Source organism: Oncorhynchus kisutch, unplaced genomic scaffold (assembly GCF_002021735.2).
Source record: "Oncorhynchus kisutch isolate 150728-3 unplaced genomic scaffold, Okis_V2 Okis02a-Okis13b_hom, whole genome shotgun sequence".
In the NCBI taxonomy this organism is placed as follows: domain Eukaryota; kingdom Metazoa; phylum Chordata; class Actinopteri; order Salmoniformes; family Salmonidae; genus Oncorhynchus; species Oncorhynchus kisutch.
In genome coordinates, this window is record NW_022261979.1 from 5166250 (window position 1) to 5188011 (window position 21762).

The 21762-nt window shown below is 44.7% G+C and overlaps 1 protein-coding gene across 2 annotated transcripts in view; it reads left to right on the plus strand.

Moving 5' to 3' along the window:
- The first annotated feature begins 58 nt into the window (after nucleotides 1–58).
- The window catches only part of LOC116359287 (tubulin polymerization-promoting protein-like), a 31273-nt gene continuing 9569 nt past the window's right edge, over nucleotides 59–21762 (plus strand). Inside the window, exons 1-3 of one of the 2 annotated variants that reach the window (XM_031812052.1) lie at nucleotides 59–308; nucleotides 12062–12175; nucleotides 14615–14959. In XM_031812052.1, the coding sequence (XP_031667912.1) occupies nucleotides 12129–12175; nucleotides 14615–14959 (392 nt within the window). In that variant the 5' untranslated portion in view covers nucleotides 59–308; nucleotides 12062–12128. Of the gene's footprint in view, nucleotides 309–912; nucleotides 1156–12061; nucleotides 12176–14614; nucleotides 14960–21762 lie in introns of those variants that run through there. The other variant, XM_031812053.1, reaches the window with a different exon arrangement.

The window sequence follows — 21762 nt, forward strand, 5'->3', positions numbered from 1 at the left end:
CCACGGAACGGAAGGAATTCACTTATATCCTATTATGGATCAAACAAAACAACGTCCTGCATCACCTTCATGAGAATAGATTGATGTTTACACGAGTGGTAGGAGTGCTGCAGCCAATCAGTGGCCTGGATTTCTCCCCGCATTTCTTTCTGAGAGGCGAACAGCAGACAGGCATTTGAGATTCTATATAGCGGGAGAATATAGTGTTGGCAACGCTCTTTCAACCTCCGACATTCCTCGACATGCAGTTATGATTTTGTGGAATTGACAACAAAGAACAGTGGATTGGAGAAGGATTGAGATATCAGGTAAATGTGTTATTTTACAGATGTGGTCAAATATTTTTGGCAAAAGAACAGCTATTGATGTTGACAGTTTATTTGTTTTGGTGTTCGTTTATTTTGACACTGACGCAGTCGGGTTCAATGCCTTTTTATAAATATGCAACTTGATAGCTACAAATGTAAATGTATTTCAATATTTCATTGCACTAAATGATGTTGTGCATTTTATATGCAGGAAGTAGCTTGATTGTCAAATATGCTTTCGTTTTTCCCTCATTTGAAAGCACTGGTCTTTTACGCCGTTTGGTTCTGGAATTATGCCTTGCATAATGGTGTATCGTTTACTGAATTGTAGACGCTGTCAATGGTGTATACGCATATTCAATGTATTGCCAGGTATTGCGTTATGCACTGGCAAGTGGCAATAGAAGAGCGGCGACTGCAGCCTGTGCATGGTCACAATAACAATGGTCACGTGCCACTGTGGACTATTCCAGAGACCACTACTGGAGCATGAATCTCTGCACATTTGCAAGTTTATGTAACCAGTCTCGCGCATGAAACACGCTCATACTGCATTACACAACTTCCGTACTGTCAACTTAAACAACACCATAGTATAGGCGATGTCGTTTGTTCTCCCGACGTTTTACATGTGTTGTTGTTACCTTCTCCCTACTACGTCCTCTATCAAGAGGTCAAGTCCGTGATGACATAGGAGATCCTCTTGAAACTGTAGGACAGATCGTTTGTATCGAACCCTGCGCTGCCTTCTAATGCATGATTATTACATCATGTCGCCTGGACAGCCTAGAAGGGAAATAGTTGGAGCCTTTTTGGAATGCTAATATTCTCATCCATACAAACTACCGTAAGGATGCATAACGCCCATTTACCCAGTTCTCTTCCTTATTCTGTTTCTGTACTCTTTAGGCTACGTCGATTTTATTGCGTCAAAGATTCTACCTATATCTTGTAACATGATGATGATATGGTAGTGTGGCTGATGGTAATGGTAGTGTGGCTGATGGTCATGTATGTTAATGGAAATGACAGATGCTTGGCAGGCAGCACTACACGCGTTGGGCTTACATACAGTATCTAGTGTTTCACAGTCAAGCGAGTTAAATGAGAGCGTTTGCCAATCAGTCTTTGCTTTTTTCGGACTCAAGTATTATATAAGTAAAGCACTACTGTAATTAAAACGTTGACCTAATTGCAAACGTAGGTCAGATTCTACAAATAAATGGCCCAGTATTTTGTTCATAGCACTTCTGATTTACATGTGCGTTAGCCTTGTTTATCGCCATATGTTGTATTAGGTACGCACGAGGAGAGAATGCAGTCATCCACTGACTTTGCCCCAGATTTCTCTCTTGGCTCTAGGTTGCAGTGCACTCTGGTCCCGAGAGCCTCTGGGTCCAGTCATAAACGATTACCCTCACGATGTAAATTAGTCCGTTTTGTTGTTCCATTCAGGACAGTGTGGTGTTATGAAAGGTTATGTTTTTGGTAAAAAGCCACCTTATGAAAGTGTGTTGTCTGCATGGTCAGTGAAAAAAGCCAAAGAGGTGGTCTAGTAGTCAACGCTTTAAGCCGCCTCCTCAGGAGCACATGTACGATGTACCGCTGTCAACATGGGTTTGAATCCGGACGACTGCTCTTTAAGCCGGTTCTCTCCTACCTTTCACCACAATCCAACGTGAAAAAATACTCCCCTCTCTTTTTCCCCACAAAATGTTTTTAAAAAGCCAGATATATTCAGCTCTTGTAGTCCTCTTAAATCATTCAGGTAATTGTTGGTGTCACTGATGATTAGTAATTAGAGGAAGCTGTCTGTTTCTAATCAGCACGCTACATTTGGAAATGTTTTAGTTTTTTAAGTGTTAAACTTTTCCTCTCCCAGCCGAGTGATATCAATGAAAACATGTGGTTCCAGTTTCCACAATTGACTGTAGTATGTCAAAGGGAACCCGCTTTGTTCTGCATTCCTGTTGAAGTTCAACACCTTCCACTCAGTGCTGTCGGATGAACAGGGCTGCACATCCCAAATGGCACCCTATTCCCTATATAGTGCACTACTTTTGACCAGAGCCCATGTCGTGTACTGCATAGGGAATAAGGTAGCATTTGAGCCACAGCCCAGGCCTCTCTCCATGACAGACAGGACCACTGCTGCTCTCATTGGGATCATTCAGCCAATGGGGTTGAATAAGGATCCTCTCTTTCATTACTCTGCCTTGTATCTTAATATGGCTGGTTGTTATGATCACAATAAGAACTGAGCAGACATATAGTGTAACATATTGTTTCTGAAGCACAATACATTGTGTCTGACACCAGAGGGGGGATGGAGATGTAACAGTATAACTTTACACCGTCCCCTCACCCATACCCGGGCGCGAACCAGGGACCCTCTGCACACATCAACAACAGTCACCCACGAAGCATCGTTACCCATCGCTCCGCAAAAGCCACAACTACTTCAAGGTCTCAGAGCAAGTGACGTCACCGATTGAAACTCTATTTAGCGCGAACCACCGCTAACCACCGCTAGCCGTTTCACATCCGTTACAGAGACACACAAACTCTAGTGATGGGGGAAGAAATCGATAGTTACACTTCGCAATATTATTCTTAGACGATATTATATCGACATTTGACTCCAAGTAACTCCAGTATTTTTACTCTTATAGCTTGTACTCTTCTTCTTAAATAGTGAACATGTTTTCAGCAATTTAATTTCCCTAACTGATCAAAACTACTTTTCTCACGGCTCTCTCGTCTCTCTGCAGCAGACATACAGTGAGGGGAAAAGGTATTTGATCCCTTGCTGATTTTGTATGTTTGTCTACTGACAAAGACATGATCCGTCTATAATTTTAAGGGTAGGTTTATTTGAACAGAGAGACAGAATAACAACAAATACATCCAGAAAAACGCATGTCAAAAATGTTATAAATTTATTTGCATTTTAATGAGGGAAATAATTATTTGACCCCCTTTCAATCAGAAAGATTTCTGGCTCCCAGGTGTCTTTTATACAGGTAATGATCTGAGATTAGGAACACACTCTTAAAGGGAGTGTTCCATATCTCAGCTTGTTACCTGTATAAAAGACACCTGTCCACAGAAGCAATCAATCAATCAGATTCCAAACTCTCCACCATGGCCAAGACCAAAGAGCTCTCCAAGGATGTCAGGGACAAGATTGTAGACCGACACAAGGCTGGATGGGCTACAAGACCATCGCCAAGCAGCTTGGTGAGAAGGTGACAACAGTTGGTGCGATTATTCGCAAATGGAAGAAACACAAAAGAACTGTAAAGAGGAGTGGGACAAAATCCCTCCTGAGATGTGTGCAAACCTGGTGGCCAACTACAAGAAACGTCTGACCTCTGTGATTGCCAACAAGGGTTTTGCCACCAAGTACTAAGTCATGTTTTGCAGAGGGGTCAAATACTTATTTCCCTCATTCAAATGCAAATCAATTTATAACATTTTTGACATGCGTTTTTCTGGATTTTGTTGTTGTTATTCTGTCTCTCACTGTTCAAATAAACCTAAATAAACCTACCATTAAAATTATAGACTGATCATTTCTTTGTCAGTGGGCAAACATACAAAATAAGCAGGGGTTCAAATACTTTTCTCCCCTCACTGTATGGTGAGCAATATGTTTGGAACGTCAAATCGCAGTATAGAATCCCAATATGTTATGTAATCATGAGAATGCAGTCGGCACCGAAGTATGGTGATAAAATCCTATTGTGAGGTCCCTGGCATTTCCCAGCCCTAACAAACTGCAGCAAGAGACACAGACCAACAACAGTGAGTGACTTCAGACCCATGGGGCAGTAGGGTGATGGTGTAATGCACTCTGGGATAGCTGGATGGATGGAGGGGAGGGGGTTTATGCGCCTAAATATTTTGATGTGTGACCTGGAATTTTTATTGAGAAAAATGAAGGATTCTAGCTTTATTACATCATATTTGTGTGAGCATACATTTAGGTTGCACACATGCTCCTTGTAAAAAAGGTCCGTGTAGAGCCCTGGGCAAGACTGGGTGACTAAGAGTGTCACCATGACAGACTGACTACCTGGATGTAGTTGAGAGGTTTGGTAGAGCTGTATACACAGGGAAGAGTTGTTGTCTCACTGGTGGACTCGGTTCAGTGGTTAGTGGTACAATGGCGGCCTGGGACTCTGAGTGCTGGTGCTCTACTGAAGACTGACAGACTCAGGATAGTGTGTTTTTAGCCTTCGGTCAATGTAGCCTGGGCCCAGATCGCTATTGCTTTATGTATGGGATTGGCAGTGCTAGTTAGAGCTGGGACCAGGCTACCCCATAATGATCTGGGACCAGGCTACCCCATAATGATCTGGAACCATATAGAACTGGGTAGACTAGGGGTCATAGTGCTATAGAACTGGGTAGACTAGGGGTCATGGTGGTATAGAACAGGGTAGACTAGGGGTCATGATGGTATAGAACTGGGTAGACTAGGGGTCATGGTGGTATAGAACTGGGTAGATTAGGGGTCATGATGGTATAGAACAGGGTAGACTAGGGGTCATGATGGTATAGAACTGGGTAGACTAGGGGTCATGATGGTATAGAACTGGGTAGACTAGGGGTCATGATGGTATAGAACTGGGTACACTAGGGGTCATGGTGGTATAGAACTGGGTAGACTAGGGGTCATGATGGTATAGAACAGGGTAGACTAGGGGTCATAGTGGTGTAGAACTGGGTAGACTAGGGGTCATGATGGTAGAGAACTGGGTAGACTAGAGGTCATGGTGGTATAGAACTGGGTAGACTAGGGGTCATGGTGGTATAGAACTGGGTAGACTAGGGGTCATGATGGTATAGAACAGGGTAGACTAGGGGTCATAGTGGTGTAGAACTGGGTAGACTAGGGGTCATGATGGTATAGAACTGGGTAGACTAGGGGTCATGATGGTATAGAACAGGGTAGACTAGGGGTCATGATGGTATAGAACAGGGTAGACTAGGGGTCATGGTGGTATAGAACTGGGTAGACTAGGGGTCATGATGGTATAGAACAGGGTAGACTAGGGGTCATGGTGGCATTGTACCACACATTCTGTTCTGATTGGCTGACAAGGCCACATTCAAGAGCAGTTGGCTGGCTGGGACTGATCTAGATGTAGAGCAGATGGGTTCACCACGGCATGCCCAGTCAGGGAGTGACACACAAACACACACACAGGCACTCATACGAATGCTTGAATAAACGAACACAAGGGTGCCCGCTCACAAGCAAACATTCACTCACTCACTCACACACACACACACACACACACACACACACACACACACACACACACACACACACACACACACACACACACACACACACACACACACACACACACACACACACACACACACACACACACACACACACACACACACACACACACACCTCAAGTTGTTAAGTGTGTGGTATTCTCATCATTTTTACGATTGGCTGTCTGCTTATTGTCTTGTGCTGACTATTCCCCCTCTCATAAGAACAGATAGAATGTTCTTACCATGGCGTGTTGTGTTGCTATAAATACCAGAGTTCAAAATGGGCCAATTCCTATAGTAAAGCAGTCATCTGTAAGCAGCAATGCATGGCCAGAAGGAGAGTATCTGTAAGCAGCAATGCATGGCCAGAAGGAGAGTATCTGTGAGCAGCAATGCATGGCCAGAAGGAGAGTATATGTAAGCAGCAATGCATGGCCAGAAGGAGAGTATATGTGAGCAGCAATGCATGGCCAGAAGGAGAGTATATGTGAGCAGCAATGCATGGCCAGAAGGAGAGTATATGTGAGCAGCAATGCATGGCCAGAAGGAGAGTATATGTGAGCAGCAATGCATGGCCAGAAGGAGAGTATATGTGAGCAGCAATGCATGGCCAGAAGGAGAGTATATGTGAGCAGCAATGCATGGCCAGAAGGAGAGTATATGTGAGCAGCAATGCATGGCCAGAAGGAGAGTATCTGTAAGCAGCAATGCATGGCCAGAAGGAGAGTATATGTGAGCAGCAATGCATGGCCAGAAGGAGAGTATATGTGAGCAGCAATGCATGGCCAGAAGGAGAGTATATGTGAGCAGCAATGCATGGCCAGAAGGAGAGTATATGTGAGCAGCAATGCATGGCCAGAAGGAGAGTATATGTAAGCAGCAATGCATGGCCAGAAGGAGAGTATATGTGAGCAGCAATGCATGGCCAGAAGGAGAGTATATGTGAGCAGCAATGCATGGCCAGAAGGAGAGTATATGTGAGCAGGCCGTCATCCAGTCACAGGTTTATCTCTTGAGATCTGGACTTAACCAAATGGCTTTTGTCCTTTGTAGTGGGACAGGAAACAGGCCTAAGACAGAGCGTCTGTAGTACGGTCTTCTATCTGGCCAATGTGTCAGCACGGACTATACTCCACACTGTTGGGGGTTACTATGCCCAGTGCCTGGTTAATGCCATGGTAATTAACCTTTCATATGCAGTAATGAAATCCTCTATGAGATCCAAGCCACACCAACTGTCATTTCTGACAGTTATAATTGATGTAATATATTCATCACTGTAATCCAATCATCATCAATCGCATGATCATCCAATCATAACATGTTTACTGAAATGTAATAATATATTCTGTATTCATGGACTAAATGAGACCTAAAGCTGCAATATGTTCCTTTTTGGGTGACCTGACCAAATTCACATAGAAATGTGTGCTATAGATCTGTCATGCTCATTGAAAGCAAGTCTAATACGCGGTAGATTTGTTCTATGTGAGCTTCACCTTCTTCACTTCTAGTTTTAGCGTCTTTTACTTTCGGTTTTGTACACCAGTTTCAAACAGCTGAAAAGACAACGTTTTTGCTTATTGAAAATAAATTTCACAGCGGTTTAGATGTTACAATGATTCTCTACACCTGCTTGTTTTGCCTCATAAAACTGAAATTAGGTGAGCTATTAGAATTTTAGCAACCAGGAAATGGCAGAGCGGTTTCTGCATATTGCACCTTCAATAGAACACAATGCTTGGAAAAACTACCCATGTAAAAGTACTAAAATACTTTCTCTGCTTATATTTTCCACACCATCCAGTCTTAATTGTTAACATGAGGGTTTTGTCGACTGAATTAACTCTTGGGGTGTTTCCCTAATGGCACACTATTCCCTACATAGTGCACTACTTTAGACCAGAACTCAATAAGTAGTGCACTATATAGGGTGTCAGTTGGGATGCATCCTCTCTCGCTAGCCTCTCTATTATCCTTAGTCTTGAACGTGATGGGTTTTTGAGGAGTCTGGCTGTATAGAAGACTGGCAGTTGAACACTTGAGACCTCACTGACTATAAGACTAGAGGGTGAAAAGACTCCTTTGTTCCAGATGGATTCTGCTGTAGTCGTCAGGGCACACGGGGTGTCACAGAGCACTCTATCGTAGAGATGAGTGTGTCACAGAGCACTCTATCGTAGGGATGAGGGTGTCACAGAGCACTCTATCGTAGGGATGAGGGTGTCACAGAGCACTCTATCGTAGGGATGAGGGTGTCACAGAGCACTCTATCGTAGAGATGAGGGTGTCACAGAGCACTCTATCGTAGGGATGAGGGTGTCACAGAGCACTCTATCATAGGGATGAGGGTGTCACAGAGCACTCTATCGTAGAGATGAGGGTGTCACAGAGCACTCTATCGTAGGGATGAGGGTGTCACAGAGCACTCTATCGTAGAGATGAGGGTGTCACAGAGCACTCTATCGTAGGGATGAGGGTGTCACAGAGCACTCTATCGTAGAGATGAGGGTGTCACAGAGCACTCTATCGTAGGGATGAGGGTGTCACAGAGCACTCTATCGTAGAGATGAGGGTGTCACAGAGCACTCTATCGTAGGGATGAGGGTGTCACAGAGCACTCTATCGTAGGGATGAGGGTGTCACAGAGCACTCTATCGTAGAGATGAGGGTGTCACAGAGCACTCTATCGTAGGGATGAGGGTGTCACAGAGCACTCTATCATAGGGATGAGGGTGTCACAGAGCACTCTATCATAGAGATGAGGGTGTCACAGAGCACTCTATCGTAGAGATGAGGGTGTCACAGAGCACTCTATCGTAGATATGAGGGTGTCACAGAGCACTCTATCGTAGAGATGAGGGTGTCACAGAGCACTCTATCGTAGAGATGAGGGTGTCACAGAGCACTCTATCGTAGGGATGAGGGTGTCACAGAGCTCTATCGTAGGGATGAGGGTGTCACAGAGGACTCTCGTATGGATGAGGGTGTCACAGAGCACTCTATCGTAGAGATGAGGGTGTCACAGAGCACTCTATCGTAGGGATGAGGGTGTCACAGAGCACTCTATCGTAGGGATGAGGGTGTCACAGAGCACTCTATCGTAGGGATGAGGGTGTCACAGAGCACTCTATCGTAGGGATGAGGGTGTCACAGAGCACTCTATCGTAGGGATGAGGGTGTCACAGAGCACTCTATCGTAGGGATGAGGGTGTCACAGAGCACTCTATCGTAGGGATGAGGGTGTCACAGAGCACTCTATCGTAGGGATGAGGGTGTCACAGAGCACTCTATCGTAGGGATGAGGGTGTCACAGAGCACTCTATCGTAGAGATGAGGGTGTCACAGAGCACTCTATCGTAGGGATGAGGGTGTCACAGAGCACTCTATCGTAGGGATGAGGGTGTCACAGAGCACTATCGTAGGGATGAGGGTGTCACAGAGCACTCTATCGTAGGGATGAGGGTGTCACAGAGCACTCTATCGTAGGGATGAGGGTGTCACAGAGCACTCTGTCGTAGAGATGAGGGTGTCACAGAGCACTCTACCGTAGGGATGAGGGTTTCACAGAGCACTCTATCGTAGGGATGAGGGTGTCACCGAGCACTCTATCGTAGGGATGAGGGTGTCACAGAGCACTCTACCGTAGGGATGAGGGTTTCACAGAGCACTCTATCGTAGGGATGAGGGTGTCACCGAGCACTCTATCGTAGGGATGAGGGTGTCACAGAGCACTCTATCGTAGAGATGAGGGTGTCACAGAGCACTCTATCGTAGAGATGAGGGTGTCACAGAGCACTCTATCGTAGGGATGAGGGTGCCACAGAGCACTCTATCGTAGAGATTAGGGTGCCACAGAGCACTCTATCGTAGGGATGAGGGTGCCACAGAGCACTCTATCGCAGGGATGAGGGTGTCACAGAGCACTCTATCGTAGGGATGGGGGTGTCACGGTAAATAAACAGCCTAAAGGCTTCCCCAAACACAAGTATGTGCTCAGAGGGAAGCCAAGTCTGTCAGTACATGTAGATGGTTCCAGAGAAATTGGAGTGAATTTGCTGGGAAAGTCTTGTTTGGCAGGATGCAAGCTGAAACAAGATTATGTGAAAGTTTCACATAGATCATCCAAGGTCCTGTACCACGAGTAGCTGGAATGTTGTGATATCAAATCAGATTTGATTGGTCATATACACATATTTAGCAGATGTTATTGCGGGTGTAGCGAAATGCTTGGTCATATCACTGTTTTTATTCATTTGCGGAAGAGAGAAGCTGTTGAACTCTTTATGTCTTCTCTATCATACAGTTGTTTGTTGATCCCTGAAGTTGAGAGTTCAGTAGTTGAATGGTCGGTCACTAGATCTGTTTAGGTTTCAAGGGTAACTGTTTAAATACTTACCAAGTTAGAGCTATAACAGTTCACTTAACAAGTCCCAAAAGTCAACCTATTCCATATATAGTGTACTACTTTTCACCAGGGCCCTATATAGTGCAATACTTTAGACCAGAGCTGTATTGGCCCTAGTCAACACTAAGTCATGCACTATATAGGGAATAGGGTAGAATTTGGGATACTGTATTGGCCAGAGTCCTGGATGACCCACGCCACCACCTCAACCCCCCCTAACACCAACGGTAGCACCCAGCGACGTCACCCACCATGTGTGTGTGTGTGTGAAGAGATGGCCATGGGACTCAGAACCAGACAGAGCTGTCACAGTGCTGTCACAATGGCTCCCCAGTGTCCCTCCTTCTCAATGACATGATTGATAGACATTAATAAGGGCTTGTTTTCCCTGTAAGAATGGACCTGTGAAACATAATGCCTTTACTCAGGGTCCATCTGGGCTTTTCTGTACTTAGAGTTCATTTGTGTGGTTGATTTGTAGCTGTGTCTTGTCAACAAAACCCCTGTTCTGCCACCCACGGGGCCGTACCACCCATGTAGTGCTGAAGGGGGCTGGGGGTGCATTGAATGACAGCAACTATCCAGTCTTCACTCCTCTATATTTTTGAAAATTAGAGTGACAGTTGAAATCAGTTGGAGAAGAAGTTTAAGATTGAAATCTTCTGAAATATAAAAGCTGTCTGTCCGTATTCCGGACCTCTAGATAGATAACAGAACTGCTCTCTGGGAGCAGTCAGAACTGACAAGCTGCGTGTGTCGGAGGGGAGGGGGGGCTCTTTGCTGTGGTGTACTTTGCCATGGCAACACAGGTTCTGCGAGGCTGCTGAGTGGTTACTGTAGTTCACCATGGGAACGACTTGGTGAGCACAGTCCTTATTTACTACAGTAGAACAACATTAACAGTAAGTCATCAGTATCTTCCTAAAACACATCTGATACCTGTCATTGGTTACTCTTTTAAAATCTACACGAGGTATATAAATGAGACTTGTAAACATGGAATAAAATACCTGTGTGTCTTTATTAATGTAGATGTGATCTGTGATCCAGGAGTGTTTTATGCCTTGTTTATCTGAATGCTGCTTGTCTTGCTGTGTGTAGACACAAATGGTGATGACTATGATGTGTTTGAAGAGGGCTCCTGCTCCTCCGACTGACTGAAAGCATCTGGAAGAGGGAGGCTGTGTCCCAAACGGCACCCTGTTCTATATAGTGCATTACTTTTGGGACATAGCCAGAGAAAGACTGTTGTAAAACAGGCCCTTAACAGGAGAGGGGCTCGGCTATAGCCGGGCCTTTAAAAGGGAAGGCAGTCAGGTTTTATCAGTTGGGTTGAAGAAATGAGAAACAGGAGGTAAGACAGCTGTGGCAGGACATGACTTTGTTGACTGTTAGGGTTTTAACTATAATACTGAACAATACGGTGTGTATTTGTTTTTGATCTAAACTATAAGTATTTAGGTGATACTATAAGGTGTTATTCGTATTGACATGCTGTTACTAGTTTAGTGCTTTGGATTTGGTGCCAAGTACATCATGAAATATGTCTTCATCCCAAATGGCACCCTATTCCCTAAATAGTGCACTACCTTTGACCAGAGCCTTATGGGTAAGTAGTACCCTATACAGGGAATAGGGTGCTGTTTGGGACGTGGTTGCTATCACTGGATGGGTCATAAATATGAGGACAGTAGAAGAAGGGTGATTAATGAGTCTGAAGGCCTCACAATGTGAAAGTAGGAGCACTCACAGTCCCGGACTTTGCACTTTGTTTTCCGACTTTGATGAACAATGGGCTATCACTTTGTCCACTTTCGTTCTTGTTCACACACACACACACACACACACACACACACACACACACACACACACACACACACACACACACACACACACACACACACACACACACACACACACACACACACACACACACACACACACACACACACACACACACACACACACACACACACACACACAGAGAGAGAGAGAGAAAGACTGTGAACATCACTCACTTACAATGTTCATTGAATCTTCTTCACAGTACAAAGAAACTAAGAGAGTCACCTACTCCAAGCAGTGTAGAGGGGGAAACCAACTACTGCAGCGCCATGGCTGACCCAATAAAGCTGGCTGACCCAAAGCTGGCTGAACTAAGGTAAGTAGTAACGAATGTCTCTGAATATGCTGTTGTATCAACATCAATGCCCAACATTTCTTCAATCAGTCTGCTTCTCTCTAAACTGTTCTATGACCTCACGATCACAGTGAAACACAGCGGTTTGAAACAGTAGAAATACTGGCTGTGTGTGTGTGCCTGTGCGTGTGTGTGTGTGTGTGTGTGTTTGTGTGTGCTGGCCTGACTGTCCGTCTGCTCTCCTGGCACAACCATGGCTCTGCTCTTGAATACCAGAGATCTATTAATAATCATCACCTCCATGCCAGAACTCTTACGACATCTGCCCATTCACAGTCAGCCTGGGCTCACACCACTGACAACTAACTGAGCTAAAGCTCTGCCTCCAGCCTCCAGAGTTAGCAGTGAGTGAGAGAGAACCAGAGCCAATGAAACAAGCCTTGTGTTAGAGACAGTGCGTTTTCACAGGGGAACAAGAGGACTCAAGTCAAACCCCTACGGCTGTCTGTACAGCTGTCCTAACATTGTCCCTAGGCCCCTATTTTCTACATAGTTCATGACCCGTAGGGTCTGATGAACAAGATTAGATCTGACCCTACAGTCACCTCCTTCACCTACAGTCATCTCCTTCGCCTACAGTCATCTCCTTCGCCTACAGTCATCTCCTTCGCCTACAGTCATCTCCTTCGCCTACAGTCATCTCCTTCGCCTACAGTCATCTCCTTCGCCTACAGTCATCTCCTTCGCCTACAGTCATCTCCTTCGCCTACAGTCATCTCCTTCGCCTACAGTCATCTCCTTGGCATACAGTCATCTCCTTGGCCTACAGTCATCTCCTTGGCATACAGTCATCTCCTTGGCCTACAGTCATCTCCTTGGCCTACAGTCATCTCCTTGGCCTACAGTCATCTCCTTGGCCTACAGTCATCTCCTTGGCCTACAGTCATCTGCTTCGCCTACAGTCATCTGCTTCGCCTACAATCATCTCCTTCGCCTACAGTCATCTCCTTGGCCTACAGTCATCTCCTTGGCCTACAATCATCTCCTTCACCTACAGTCATCTCCTTGGCCTACAGTCATCTCCTTGGCCTACAGTCATCTCCTTGGCCTACAGTCATCTCCTTGGCCTACAGTCATCTCCTTCACCTACAGTCATCTCCTTCGCCTACAGTCATCTCCTTGGCCTACAGTCATCTCCTTGGCCTACAGTCATCTCCTTCACCTACAGTCATCTGATTCACCTACAGTCATCTCCTTGGCCTACAGTCATCTCTTTGGCCTACAGTCATCCCCTTCGCCTACAGTCATCTCCTTCAACTACAGTCATCTCCTTGGCCTACAGTCATCTCCTTGGCCTACAGTCATCTCCTTGGCCTACAGTCATCTCCTTCACCTACAGTCATCTGATTCACCTACAGTCATGTCCTTCGCCTACAGTCATCTGCTTCGCCTACAGTAATCTCCTTCGCCTACAGTCATCCCCTTCGCCTACAGTCATCTCCTTCACCTACAGTCATCTCCTTCGCCTACAGTCATCTGCTTCGCCTACAGTCATCTGCTTCGCCTACAGTCATCTGCTTCGCCTACAGTCATCTCCTTCGCCTACAGTCATCTCCTTCGCCTACAGTCATCTCTTTGACCTACAGTCATCTCCTTGACCTACAGTCATCTCCTTGACCTACAGTCATCTCCTTCACCTACAGTCAGGATCACAGCATGATGCAGTAGAGATGAGAACTCCCCTTTTCTGCTCCAGACCTGTTATGTCCCATTCCACCTGTACTAACACAGTGGTTTAACACAGGAGACACCGAGCTGGTATTATGTCCCAGTCCACCTGTACTAACACAGTGGTTTAACACAGGAGACAGAGCTGGTATTATGTCCCATTCCACCTGTACTAACACAGTGTACTAACACAGTGGTTTAACACAGGAGACACCGAGCTGGTATTATGTCCCATTCCACCTGTACTAACACAGTGGTTTAACACAGGAGACAGAGCTGGTATTATGTCCCAGTCCACCTGTACTAACACAGTGTACTAACACAGTGTACTAACACAGTGGTTTAACACAGGAGACACCGAGCTGGTATTATGTCCCAGTACACCTGTACTAACACAGTGGTTTAACACAGGAGACAGAGCTGGTATTATGTCCCATTCCACCTGTACTAACACAGTGGTTTAACACAGGAGACAGAGCTGGTATTATGTCCCAGTCCACCTGTACTAACACAGTGTACTAACACAGTGGTTTAACACAGGAGACACAGAGCTGTTATTATGTCCCAGTCCACCTGTACTAACACAGTGGTTTAACACTTGGAGACACAGAGCTGGTATTATGTCCCACATACTTAACTCATGCACAGTATGTAAATCTGTTTCACATAAACAGGAAAACCACACATCCTGGCTCTTCAGCTAATAGTGTCGGTCTCTTTCCTCTTCCTCAGAGACAGCATGGCAGATTTTACAGTTCAGACGGCCAAGCACTCCAACTCTCCAATCTCCTCCACTCCCCTGCGGCCGCCCAGCGAACAGCAGTCCAAGGACCGGGCCTCCAAAAGGCTTTCCTCCGAGTCCAACGGGACCAGCGAGGGTGGGGCAGGGTCGCGGACGCCCGTGGAGATAACCGCACTGGAGGAGTCGTTCCGGCGCTTCGCCATCCACGGCGACACACGTGCCACAGGAAAGGACATGCATGGCAAGAACTGGTCCAAGCTGTGCAAGGACTGCGGCGTCATCGACGGAAAAACTGTCACCCTCACGGACGTGGATATCGTCTTCACTAAAGTCAAGTAAGGAAATATTTTCTAGTAGGGTGTGTCCCAAATGGCGTAGTAGAAATCTTGCAGCGCAAATGGCACCCCATCCCTAAATAGTGCACTACTTTTGACGGGAAGGGATTAGAGGGGAGGAGAGTGTAGGGAGGAGAGGAGAGTGTAGGGAGGAGAGGAGAGTGTAGGGAGGAGAGGAGAGTGTAGGGAGGAGAGGAGAGTGTAGGGAGGAGAGGAGAGTGTAGGGAGGAGAGGAGAGTGTAGGGAGGAGAGGAGAGTGTAGGGAGGAGAGGAGAGTGTAGGGAGGAGAGGAGAGTGTAGGGAGAAGAGGAGGGTGTAGGGAGGAGAGGGGAGATGAGAGGAGAGGGGAGATGAGGAGAGGAGAAGAGAAGGAGTTATCTTCCTTTCTGTTTCTTTCATCCTCATTGCAATGGTGAAATGCATTTCATTGAATCAACTGTTGTCTCAGTATAAAGGGATGACTGGTAGAGATCCATTAGTAGGATCCTCCTGTTATATAATAGTTATGTAAAGCAGACAGATACAGAGAGATAGTAGGATCCTCCTGTTATATAATAGTTATGTAAAGCAGACAGATACAGAGAGATAGTAGAATCCTCCTGTTAGATAATAGTTACAGAGAGATAGTAGGATCCTCCTGTTATATAATAGTTAGAGAGATAGTAGGATCCTCCTGTTAGATAATAGTTATGTAAAGCAGACAGATACAGAGAGATAGTAGGATCCTCCTGTTATATAATAGTTATGTAAAGCAGACAGATACAGAGAGATAGTAGGATCCTCCTGTTATATAATAGTTATGTAATGCAGACAGATACAGAGAGATAGTAGGATCCTCCTGTTATATAATAGTTATGTAATGCAGACAGATACAGAGCGATAGTAGGATCCTCCTGTTATATAATAGTTATGTAAAGCAGACAGATACAGAGAGATAGTAGAATCCTCCTGTTAGATAATAGTTACAGAGAGATAGTAGGATCCTCCTGTTATATAATAGTTAGAGAGATAGTAGGATCCTCCTGTTAGATAATAGTTATGTAAAGCAGACAGATACAGAGAGATAGTATGATCCTCCTGTTATATAATAGTTATGTAAAGCAGACAGATACAGAGAGATAGTAGGATCCTCCTGTTATATAATAGTTATGTAATGCAGACAGATACAGAGAGATAGTAGGATCCTCCTGTTATATAATAGTTATGTAATGCAGACAGATACAGAGAGATAGTAGGATCCTCCTGTTATATAATAGTTATGTAATGCAGACAGATACAGAGAGATAGTAGGATCCTCCTGTTATATAATAGTTATGTAATGCAGACAGATACAGAGAGATAGTAGGATCCTCCTGTTATATAATAGTTATGTAATGCAGACAGATACAGAGAGATAGTAGGATCCTCCTGTTATATAATAGTTATGTAAAGCAGACAGATACAGAGAGATAGTAGAATCCTCCTGTTAGATAATAGTTACAGAGAGATGGTAGGATCCTCCTGTTATATAATAGTTATGTAATGCAGACAGATACAGAGAGATAGTAGGATGGATGGTTTGACCTGGGACTGGGAACAAGGGTGCCAGTATCTAGATCAAGCTCAATTTGCTGATCGATGGACTTGGAATTTGAATTCCACATACTAACTACTGCTTCCTGACAATATGGCATGTCAATGTCTATTGATATAAAACTATCAGCATTGGGACAGAAATAGATATAGATATGACATTCACAGGTGGGTTCTATGTTACCTTTCTATATTATATTCATGGGACATAGACACTATTCCATTCCAAGAGATGGAATACTATATAAAATACTGTTTTCTAAGAATATACTGTATAAAAGGAAAGAAAGTCTCACTCGATATAGACTCCCAACAGTTGAATAGGAAAACCCCTCAGTAACAGTCATGTTTATGTGGTGTTGTTGCCCTCAGTAACAGTCATGTTGTGTGGTGTTGTTGCCCTCAGTAACAGTCATGTTGTGTGGTGTTGTTGCCCTCAGTAACAGTCATGTTGTGTGGTGTTGTTGCCCTCAGTAACAGTCATGTTGTGTGGTGTTGTTGCCCTCAGTAACAGTCATGTTGTGTGGTGTTGTTGCCCTCAGTAACAGTCATGTTGTGGGGTGTTGTTGCCCTCAGTAACAGTCATGTTGTGGGGGGTTGTTGCCCTCGGTAACAGTCATGTTGTTGCCCTTGGTAACAGTCATGTTGTGTGGTGTTGTTGCCCTCGGGTACAGTCATGTTGTTGTGGGGTTGTTGCCCTCGGTAACAGTCATGTTGTGGGGGGTTGTTGCCCTCAGTAACAGTCATGTTGTGGGGGGTTGTTGCCCTCGGTAACATTCATGTTGTGGGGGGTTGTTGCCCTCGGGTACAGTCATGTTGTTGTGGGGTTGTTGCCCTCGGTAACAGTCCGGGGGCAGGATTGTTCACTCTGCTGATTGTTCACTCTGCTGTTCCCCAGATGCCTGAGGCAGTCGTCATCCTCTACTGCCACAGGGTCCAGGTCATTTCTAGTAGAATACCTCAATAACAACCCAACACACACTGACTGAACCGTGCTTGTTGTGGGGTTCTGTGTTCGTATGTTCTGTGTTGGGTATTGAATGGTTAAGATATATGTTCTGTATGCTTTGAAAGGCATTGGGGTGTATGTCTATCGTGTTGATCATGAGCATTGTGCTCTAAATGCAGGTGAAGGAAGGTGTATCTACAAAGCATGAAGCTAAATGACAGGACAGGGCAGTCTGTTTTACATGTAGTCATGTTTTTTTTTGGGGGGGGGGGGGGGGGGGGCTGTTTGCTCAAGTATGAAGCTTTAATGAAGTGATTTGTGAGCCCTGAGAGTAGAGATGATTCTGCTAGACAGCGTCAGAACAGACCAGTACTGTAGCTGGAGCGAGGGGAGAGAGCAGTTCCTTCACGACCACACTGACAACTGAACATTCCCAAAACAATGAATTTAGCAGTATTCATTTTGTTATTATGTTTCAGCAACAAAAGAACACGGCATTAGCCATTTGCAAAATGTATCAAAATGCAGGAAACTCCATGGCCAACATGTACTTTAAAACATGTACTTTAAAACTGCAACATTTTCTCTCAGCTGCATGGCATAATGTGTACATTTGCAGGAAATTAGCTTTAAAACTGCAACATTTTCTCTCAGCTGCATGGCATAATGTGTACATTTGCAGGAAATTAGCTTTAAAACTGCAACATTTTCTCTCAGCTGCATGGCATAATGTGTACATTTGCAGGAAATTAGCTTTAAAACTGCAACATTTTCTCTCAGCTGCATGGCATAATGTGTACATTTGCAGGAAATTAGCTTTAAAACTGCAACATTTTCTCTCAGCTGCATGGCATAATGTGTACATTTGCAGGAAATTAGCTTTAAAACTGCAACATTTTCTCTCAGCTGCATGGCATAATGTGTACATTTGCAGGAAATTAGCTTTAAAACTGCAACATTTTCTCTCAGCTGCATGGCATAATGTGTACATTTGCAGGAAATTAGCTTTAAAACTGCAACATTTTCTCTCAGCTGCATGGCATAATGTGTACATTTGCAGGAAATTAGCTTTAAAACTGTTTTATTTTTTTAAGGCTGCTGTTGTCAGTTGTGTGTTCAGTAGAGCAGTGATGTAGGCCTACAGTAGAACGAGAGAGAGCGAGAGCAGAGTTTTGTGGGGGAGGGAATGTGTTCTGAGCTGTTTCTGAGGCATGAGCAGAGCTGAGCTGGGGAGGCGTGCGTGCCACCATGCCAGACATGATGCAGATGGAGCCTTTCTTTTAATCAGAGAGTCAGAGCTCACACTGCGCTAGCAAGGACATGAAGAATTCAACGGCTTTATGGCCACTGTCTGATGACTATATGGCTTCGTTAAATCCACATTTATTCAGGGGGAAGTTGTCTACTGTACCACTGGGTTTCTCTGCCATGCTATAGCCTATGTAATGAGTCTCTGTTGTCATGCCATTTCATGCCAGTGATGATCCTTCCCTCTCACTGACTAGACAACCTGGACTTAGAGCATTTTGTATTATTCTGTACGTAAAGCCGAGACACTCCATTTAATATGATGTTTCATTTCGTATGGTATTTATTATTTGTGGATGTCCATCACCCATTTCATATGATACAGTACAGTACATGACCAAAATAATGTTGACACCTGCTTGTCGAATTATCTTATTCCAAAGTCATGGGCATTAATATGGAGTTGGTTCCCCCTTTGCTGCAATAACAGCCTCCACTCTTCTGGGAAGGCTTTCCACTAGATGTTGGAATATTGCTGCAGGGACTTGCTTCCATTCAGCCACAAAAGCATTAGTGAGGTCGGGCACGGATGTTGGGCGATTAGGCCTGGCCTGTAGTCAGCGTTCCAATTCATCCCAAAGGTGTTGGATGGAGTTGAGGTCAGGGCTCTGTGTAGGCCAATCAAGTTCTTTCACACCATCTCAACAAACCACTTTGTGCTAGGTGGCATTAACATGCTGAAACAGGAAAGGCCCTTCCCCAAACTGTTGCCACTAAGTTGGAAGCACCTCTTGAACATCAGCCTCATCTCCACTGTCACTTTCCAACCTTGTTGAGGATGGCTAGTTGTCAGGCTCAAAAAGCCTCACATTTGCCCGGATGCCCACCAATTTTTCAACCCTTGTATTGGTCAGCCTGTTGCGTGCTTTGGTGTGTGTGTGTGTGTATTCCCAAACAAGGACAAATTGCGCTCTGAGGCAGCTGATGTTGGTGGGATTTGGAGGATGATGGAGGCAACAGGGGAAAGAGCCTCAGATCCACAAAGTCCCTTCCACCAGGTGGCTGATGAGATATGTTGGCACGACTGCCATATTGCATCTCCATCCCAAAGCCCTTGCATGGAAGTGTACTTCACCAGACTGCCAAGAACCTTGCCCTCATCCAGGCCAAGGTGGCAAGACACGGTAGTGATGACACCATAGGCCTTGTTTATCTCTGCTCCAGACAGGATGCTCTTGCCAGCATACTTGGGGTCCAACATGAATACTGCAGCGTGTTTGGGCTTCAGGCAGAAGTCTTCACGCTTTTTGATGTATTTCAGAACTGCAGTTTCCTCTGCTTGGAGCAACAGTGAAGTGGGCAGGGCAGTATGGATTTCTTCTCTTACATCTGCAAGCAGAGTCTGAACATCAGACAGGCTGGCATTGTCTCCCTCAATCAGTGCAATGGCTACTGCTATAGGTTTCAGGAGTTTCAGGCTGCTTACCACTCTCTCCCAAAATACATCATCCATGAGGATCCTCTTGATGGGACTGTCCATATCGAAAGACTGTGATATGGCTATTTCTTGGAGAGACTCATTCCCCTCCAGGAGACTGTCAAACATGATGACAACACCACCCCAACCAACGGGTGTTTCTGGGCAGCTTCAATGTGGTGCTCTTATTCTTCTCACTTTGCTTGGTGAGGTAGATTGCTGCTATAACTTCATGACCCTTCACATACTTAACCATTTCCTTGGCTCTCTTGTAGAGTGTATCCATTGTTGTCAGTGCCATGATGTCCTTGAGGAGCAGATTCAATGCATGAGCAGCATAGCCAATGAGTGTGATGTGAGGGTAGGACTTCTCCACTTTAGACCAAGCAGCCTTCATATTTCGCAGTATTGTCTGTCACCAGTGCAGATACCTTCTGTGGTCCCAGGTCATTGATGACATCTGAAATGTACAGACCAGTATGTCTATCGTCCCTTGTGTCTGTGCTCTTGTAGAATACTGGTTGAGGGTTGGAGATGATGTAGTTAATTATTCCTTGCCCATGAACATTCAACCACCCATCAGAGATGATTGCAATAGTCTGCTTTCTCTATGATTTGCATGACCATCAATTGAACTCTGTTGAACTCTGCATCCAGCAAATTAATAGATAAAGCATGTCTGGTTGGAGGGGTGTATGCTGGGAGAAGAACATTCAGAAATCTTTTCCAATACACATTGCCTGTGAGCATCAGAGGTGAACCAGTTGCATACACAGCTCGAGCAAGACATTCATCAGCATTTCTCAGACTACATTCCTCCATTGAGTCAACAAAACTTCTAATTCCAGGAGGACTGTGAGCTGTTGCTATCGATAAGGTGTCTGATTCATCATTTTCTGCTCAAGAAGTAGAGGGACTTTTGTCAGATGTTGCTTGTTGTGAGCGCTGAGGGAACTTTATGCACTTGGCCAGATGATTCTGCATCTTTGTTGCATTCTTTACATATGATTTGGCACAGTATTTGCAAATGTACACAGCTTTTCCTTCTACATTATCTGCAGTGAAATGTCTCCACACATCAGATGTGGTATTTCCCTGTAAAAGAAAACAAAAATACAATTCCATGTACAGATAAATAGTTAAGCAGTTAGATTAAACGACTCCTTTGTCAGATAAATGTTTATGGAAACAGGTGAATTAACACTCCTTAGTTAGCAGGCTCAAGCAAGCTAAAACCCACATGGTAGCAAAAACTAAGTAGCAGAAATTGTTAACAAGTTAGAAATGATTTAAACACACTTTGCTGTAGGTTACTATTTACTAGTTAATAAAAATAACATGTATGTCATATAAAATATATTCACCCCACCCAGTATTGTAACCAGAAAGCATGTAGTCCTTGGCTCAGACAGTGTAGTAGTGTGGGCTCAATAGCATCTCATTAGTGTGCAAGATCTTGAGAATCAGCTGTACAGAATGCGCTGTGCATGCAGAGGGTTGCAATTCCATTGAATTGCAGATAGTTTAACCAAAATATGCCACAAGACCTAGAATTGC